At 42.0% G+C, this 7,500-nt stretch overlaps 1 protein-coding gene across 1 annotated transcript in view; it reads right to left on the bottom strand.

Annotated features, from left to right (window-relative positions):
* Window positions 1-6,189, bottom strand: part of rrm2 (ribonucleotide reductase M2 polypeptide) — a 10,084-nt gene extending 3,895 nt beyond the window's left edge. Inside the window, exons 1-6 of the mRNA XM_080047984.1 lie at window positions 5,984-6,189; window positions 5,639-5,707; window positions 4,466-4,606; window positions 3,435-3,551; window positions 2,456-2,589; window positions 740-834 (exon numbers count right to left, since the gene is read on the bottom strand). Coding sequence (XP_079904110.1) covers window positions 740-834; window positions 2,456-2,589; window positions 3,435-3,551; window positions 4,466-4,606; window positions 5,639-5,707; window positions 5,984-6,073 — 646 coding nt within the window. The 5' untranslated portion in view covers window positions 6,074-6,189. The remainder of the gene's footprint in view (window positions 1-739; window positions 835-2,455; window positions 2,590-3,434; window positions 3,552-4,465; window positions 4,607-5,638; window positions 5,708-5,983) is intronic.
* Between the last annotated feature and the right edge of the window lie 1,311 nt (window positions 6,190-7,500).

Below are 7,500 nucleotides of genomic sequence, written 5' to 3' on the forward strand. Positions count from 1 at the left end.
CCACACGCTCTCCTGGTGACACAGAGAGAGAGAGAGAGACAGGCTGTTAGTACACTATCTATCTATCTATCCATAAAGGCCACCACACGCTCTCCTGGTGACACAGAGAGAGACAGGCTGTTAATACACTGTCTGTCTATCTATCTATCTATCCATAAAGGCCACCACACGCTCTCCTGGTGACACAGAGAGAGAGAAAGAGAGAGAGAGGCTGTTAGTACACAATCTATTTATCTATCCATAAAGGCCACCCCACGCTCTCCTGGTGACAGAGAGAGAGAGAAAGAGAGAGAGAGGCTGTTAGTACACTGTCTGTCTGTCTGTCTATCTGTCCTGGTAACACACAGAGAAAGAGAGACAGGCTGTTAATACACTGTCTGTCTGTCTGTCTGTCTGTCTGTCTATCTATCAAGGCCACCACAAGCCCTCGTGTTAATACAGGGACCAATACATTAATACACAAACTCTCTGGGGATAAACACACACGCTAACACACATTCTTACTTGCAAACAGTATTCATTTACTTATGAACAGTGGCATACTACATGGACACACACACACAATAATCTAACTTGGGTATCTAGCCATCTCTCTTATATCCAGCGATTAGTCTTTACCGAAGTTAGCTTTATATGCTAATATATAAATAAGGAAACTAAACAGTGGCGTACAGAATGGACACACACACATTAATAGTACTTGGACATCTATTTGTTATATCCAGGTATTAGTCTGTACCGAAGTTAGCGGTCTTGTGTCCGATCCAGTTGATAGCCCAGTCCGCCTTCTTCTTCACACAGGGCATGGTCTCGATGGCGTTGAAGAGATAGTCTCTGAGGAACAGACATTTATTACATCACTAAACCTCTTCTGTTTCTCTCTCTCAATACAACCAAGAAATACTGAAGCTTCTGTCTAGATACCTTCCATAACATGTCTTCTTTCATACTCTCTCTCTCTCTCTCTCTCTTCCATAACATGTCTTCTTTTATACTCTCTCTCTCCCTCTCTTCCATAACATGTCTTCTTTTATACTCTCTCTCTCCCTCTCTTCCATAACATGTCTTCTTTTATACTATATCTCTCTCCCCCTCTCTTCCATAACATGTCTTCTTTCATACTCTCTCTCTCTCTCCCTCTCTTCCATAACATGTCTTCTTTCATACTAGTATAAATCAAAGGTCCAACATGTACATTCAGGTGTTTATTTGACTAAACCTTGTCTGTTTGCGTCTGTATATTTCTCCTATACAACCATCTTTAACGGACATCATCTCAACATTAGTTTTTTTTTCTTCAATACTCTGAACCAGAAATCTACAACTTCTAAAGCACTTACATCAACTAAACTTTCCATAATCATTCTCGGCACTATTCTGAAGGTTATTACAGAAGCATTTGTTCATATGTTAGATTTTTGTCTATTTATCTTCCATAACATGTCTTCTTTCATACCAGTATAAATCAAAAAGGAACCACATTTATTTGACTAAACCTCGTCTGTTTTCGTTTGTATATTTCTCATGTAGCCTTAGTATCTAAATTTAAATCCCCAAGTAGTTTTCCCTTTAAGGTGAAGGACAGTATTGCTAACTCAGGGCTCGTCTCCTGTTGCATTGTGGGTGTGTTCAGTTGTGCGTCTTTATCAGCTGCTGCCCGTCTGTCAGTGAACCACTCGTCCTCCAATCAGAGCGAAGCAGCAGCTTCAGCCCCCATCACTGGCTGAGGTCCGTACCCCTGCGCGTCTCATCACCACACACACACACTACATGACTAAGACAATAACTTTGGTTTAACTAGTAGAAAGCTACCCTGCCCTGTCTGAGTTATAGAATAATTTGTTCATATGTTGTTCATTGTCTGATTTATGAGAATTTGTTTCCCCAATACTCTTAACCAAATATCTCAACTTCTAAAGCACTTACATCAACTAAACTTTCCATAATCATTCTCAGCACTATTCTGAAGGTTATTACAGAAGGATTTGTCCCTCCATTGTTCCCTGTCTGTCTGTCTCACCTCTGCCGTCTGCCTCACCTCTCTAGATGTGCCTGTCTGTCTGTCTGACCTCTGCCCTGTCTGTCTGTCTGCCTGTCTCACCTCTGCTGTCTGTCTGCCTGTCTGTCTGTCTGTCTGTCTGTCTGTCTGTCAGCCTCCCTGCCTGTCTCACCTCTGTCTGTCTGCCTGCCTGCCTGCCTCACCTCTGCCTGTCTGTCTGCCTGCCTCCCTGCCTGTCTCACCTCTGCCTGTCTGCTTGCCTGTCTCACCTCTGCCTGCCTGTCTGTCTGTCTGTCTGTCTGTCTGTCTGTCTGTCTGTCTGTCTGCCTGCCTGTCTCACCTCTGCTGCCTGCCTGCCTGTCTCACCTCTGCCTGTCTGTCTGCCTGCCTGTCTGTCTGCCTGTCTCACCTCTGCCTGTCTGTCTGCCTGCCTGTCTGTCTGTCTGTCTGTCTCACCTCTGCTGCGGCTCCTTGATGTAGGTGTTGATGAGCAGACTGTACATCTCTGAGTGGATGTTCTCCATGGCGATCTGGAAACCATAGAAACAGCGCGCCTCTGTCACCTGCACTTCCTGTGTGAAGCGCTCCACCTGGTGGACACAGGGAGAATTACACCTTCAAATAAAACATGATTAAACAGTTCACACACATTTAACCCAATGAATAAAGGTTATTTAGGCTCTGTAAACGGGCATGTTGCTAGCCACAGTGTGCCCCCTTTGTTTACATACCAGTTTACAGAGCCTAGGCTGTGTATTAACACTGGATTTTGTTTTCAGTGCACACAGTACAGACAGGTAGCGGATCATGAGGAGATATTCACTGATTTAGACAACAAGCGTTCTCCAGAATCACTGACTCCACCTCTAAGCCTTTAACCCAATGAGCAGACAGTCAGTAGCTGCTAGTGGTCAAATCAAACTTTAGTCAATTCTGACACATGTGAGACAAACGTAAGAATCTGAATTATGTTCATCTCAGACCCAAGGTGCAAAAAGATAAACAATAATCTAAGGTTGCGTTCCGAATCTCATACTCTTTCTTTTTTCTATTCTACATCCGACGATAAAAATAATCTAGTTAGGATGCAGTAGGCATACTATTGGGACATACATTTACTCTCTTATTTCATCATAACATTGCGCCTTGATCTTGCCTCTTGCTTTTATATCCGTCGCATCCCCGTTTGTTTTCATATCGATGTGACGTCACTTCACGTGCGCACTGGATTGTGGGTCAGAATCGCCCCAAATAGGATGCAGTTTTCAACACTAACAATCTTGGCCACATGAAATAGGACATCCGGGTACTTCTAACCATCTAACCATCCTAAATCTGGCCACAAGAATCAGGACATCCTAAATCTTCTTTCTACCAAACAATATAGTAGATAGTATGAGATTCAGAACGCAAGCTAAACGTCTGCGTGTCTCACCAGGTTCTCGTTGACGATGCCGTCGCTGGCGGCGAAGAAGGCCAAGACGTGGGAGATGAAGTATCTCTCCTCGTCCTTCAGAGACTCCCAGTGCTGCTGGTCTTTAGACAGGTCCACCTGAGAGAGAGAGACAGGTTAGTACTGTCTGTCTGTGCTGCTGGTCTTTAGACAGGTCCACCTGAGAGAGAGAGACAGGTTAGAACTGTCTGTCTGCCTGAGAGAGAGACAGGTTAGTACTGTCTGTCTGTCTGAGAGAGAGAAACAGGTTAGTACTGTCTGTCTGTGCTGCTGGTCTTTAGACAGGTCCACCTGAGAGAGAGAGACAGGTTAGAACTGTCTGTCTGCCTGAGAGAAAGAGACAGGTTAGTACTGTCTGTCTGTGAGAGACAGACAGGGGGAGGATACACACTCTTACTCTCTCTGGGTGTGTGTGTGTCTGTTTGTGTGCAGAACGCTAGAAATTGGACCCATTCGATCCAATATCAGTAATCACAAGATTTTGTATGTGATGTTTTTGTAAATGTATTCATACTAGAGCTGAAATTTAAGACTATTCTGACGGTCGACTCGCAAACTTACAAAGGCTCTTACTTGAGGCTTGAAGCTGGTGTTCTTGCATGTGCTCACTAACTTTTAAAATGTACTTTTCAAAGATATACGAGTAAACCTCCTGTCTGTGTGTGTGTGTGTGTGTGTGTGTCTGCCTCCTGTGTGTGTGTCTGTATCACTGTGAGTCTATCCATATGTCTGTGTGTGTTGTTTTTACCTCCTCTGTGTGTACTGCATGTGTGAGTGAGTGTGTTTCTCTCCTGTGTGTGTGTCTGTACCTCCTCTGTGTATATCAGTGTGTACCGCGTGTGTGTGTGTCTGTCAGTCTGTCTCCCTACCTCCTCTGTGTATATCAGTGTGTACCGCATGTGTGAGTGAGTGTGTTTCTCTCCTGTGTGTGTGTGTGTGTGTGTGTGTGTGTCTTTCTCTACCTCCTCTGTGTGTGTGTGTGTGTGTGTGTTAGTTTCTGTGTGTCTCTGTACCTCCTCTGCGGTCCAGAAAGAGGCCTCAGCCTTCTTGTACATCTTCCAGATGTCGTGGTACTGGATGGGAAAGACCACGAAGCGCCGAGGGTTCTCCTTCAGCAGAGGCTCCACCTCACTGCTGGGAGCCGGGGCCAAGGGCTGCACGGGGACACAACAGGTCAATATACACATACACAGAGCCATTTTATAGACAAAAGCACACCTTGTATTACTCAAATCTCAACTTCTAAAGCACTTACATCAACTAAACTCTACATACTCATTCTCAGCACTATTCTGAAGGTTATTACAGAAGGATTTGTTCATGTGTTGTTCACTGACTGATTTATGAGACATTTTCTTCTTAAAAAAAAAATTATAAAATGAAAAGGGCAATATCCAAAAATCTGTTCAATAAAAATGTGGACACTGATATGTTGCAACAATCAAATAAAGATATTTTTTTCCCCTGGCTTCATCAGCTGACTTTTAAGATCTGCATATGTCCACATTTGGGGCGGCAGTGGCGAAGTGGGTAGGGAGTCTGCCTCTGGAGTGCAGGGTCGGAGGTTCGATTCCCCGCCTACCCACATGTCGAAGTGTCCCTGGGCAAGACACTGGACCCCAAATTGCTCCCGATGGTTCAGACAGCGCCTTGCTTGGCAGCTAATGCCATCGGTGTTTGAGTGTATGTATAGAAAAAAAAAATGTGTATTGTGAAGCGCCTTGTGACCCTGGTCTGTGAAGGGCGCTATATAAATAAAGCTTACTTACTTACTTATAAATGGTTAGATATTGTGAAATAATCTGCAAACAGTTGAAAATTTAACTGAAGTGTTACTAATAAAAAAAAAAAGTATAAAATGTGGCATCAAGCTGAGAGAATGCTGGACACGTTCACAGCAGAAATTACTATAAATATCACGTAAGCGTCAACGTTCAGTCAATAATGTGAAATATTTAAAATGTCGAATAATTTGAGATGAAGCAAACAGCTGATCATTAACAGGAAGTTAAAAGCCGGTTATTTGGCGCCAGAAAAGCGACAATTTGGGCGCCACAAGAATCTCAACAAAACGTCACAAACCGAGTCTGTGCCTTTAACACAATGCAGAAAACATTTCTATTCAAAATCAGGATAAAAAATGTTAATATCTGAAGCTTTTAAATATGCTTTTTATTCAAACTTACCTCGGAATCAGAGAAGATTTTCCGCGCGGTTTTAGACGCCAAGATTCTGGTCGTGTTTAGGCTCGGAGGCTGAAAAAGACCCAGAAAAACTAGTTTATAAACCTCCACAGACTAATAAATATGTTTTAAAGTACATTAACAGGTTTTAATTGATGTTAAATTCAGGTTAAATGTGGGTCAGTGAGGATAACTAGTTAGAAAATGGCTGCCGTAAAGTTCCACTTAAAAAAGCCAACAGTCTAACTGACAACTTGGGGTTTTAACGATCAAACAGCTCGTGAAACATCAGTGTTTTTAGGCATTTTATGAGCTTTTTTTTAAATAAAGTATTTGTTCTTGTCTTACCGTGTTCTCTTTGTCCAGCGCCATGTTGCTGATTTGTTCGCTGACAATGTTTTCATTCTTCACGGACAGAGGAGAGCGAGCAGAAAGCATTTTGAAGTTCCTTTGGGGTTAAGACGGACAGAGAAATAAAAATATAAGTTAATTAACTAAAAAAAAGGCGCTAAAATAAGACAGACAAAATGAAGAAACTCTAAAAACTAGTGAACACGGACTGAGAGCAGCAAGAGAATGAAGCGGGTCGTCTCCTCCGAGAGCCTTTTTATTGAAATCTTGGCGCTAGAACGCAGCCGGCCAATAGGAACGCAGCTCGCGGTGGCTCTTTAACACTGACGCTGCGACGTAGCCAATCAGGTGAGAGGGACGCGCTGACGTCACTGCGTTTTGCTCCTGAGCAGCAGCTGCGGGAGATTCAAAAGGCTTTTGTCTGTCTGTCTGTGGCGGTGTTACAAAACTGCCCGAAATCGATGTTACGAAACCATTCAAATTAGCGTTTACACAACATTTCAAATCCTGACGCTAAAAACACATTTAAATAACATTAAAACCCGCCAAACTGAGCTTCTAAAATTAGTAAAAAGGGTTTAAAAAGTGAATTTATAGCCGAAAAAAGTAAAAACTGACTTCCGTATTGACATTAGGTAGCCTAAATTCGTTTATTGATACTCAGCGTAGACAATGATTAATCTGTCCTTAAATCTGTCAACTAATCAAATTATCTGCAGAGATCACATTCAAGGTGCTACGAGGAACTTTTAAATATTTCTGAAACAGTCTCATTTTAACTCTGATGATCATAAATTATATGTAACAGCAAACCAGACCATCAGTGTAAAATAATGCTATTTTTACATAGTTTTTCTTAATACCTTTGTCATGGGTAATACGCTCACCCAGGAACAACAGCTGGCGTGGTAAAAACACTACTGCTTTTGTGCAAGAATTAACAAAACCTGAAAGTTCCCCGGAGCACCTTTAACACACATTATTACTAGACATTAATTAAGTGTGTAGGCTACTTGTATTCGTTTGTCTTTTATCTTTTAACATTCGCCTATTTTGCCGTATTTTGAATCAACAAATGTTTTATTTAGTGTTATAAACGTGTTGCTTTGTAAAGACTGAGTATGATAACTGGTTTGTCTCCTGTATTAAGATAATAGCTCATACACTGAGACCTGATGCCTTTTATTTATTTTTAATTTGTTTTTTTAGCTGTATGTATTAGCTTGTTTTTATATAGCCTGTTATGAAGTGTAATTTTAGCATTATAGTGTCAATTGTGGTGTACTTTGTTTGTGTGTGTGTGTGTGTGTGTGTGTGTGTGTGTGTGTGTGTGTGTGTGTGTGTGTGTGTGTGTGTGTGTGTGTGTGTGGCCTTGTGCAAATTCTGCAACTTCTTTTCTGCTGCCTGTCTTGGCCAGGACTCCCTGTGAGAAGAGTTACTGTAACTCACTGGGTTTTTTTTTTTTATATTTTATATTTATATTAATCTATTGAGTTTAATCAACCAAATATAAA

This window comes from Ammodytes marinus (genome assembly GCF_949987685.1).
Source record: "Ammodytes marinus genome assembly, chromosome: 19".
NCBI lineage: Eukaryota > Metazoa > Chordata > Actinopteri > Uranoscopiformes > Ammodytidae > Ammodytes > Ammodytes marinus.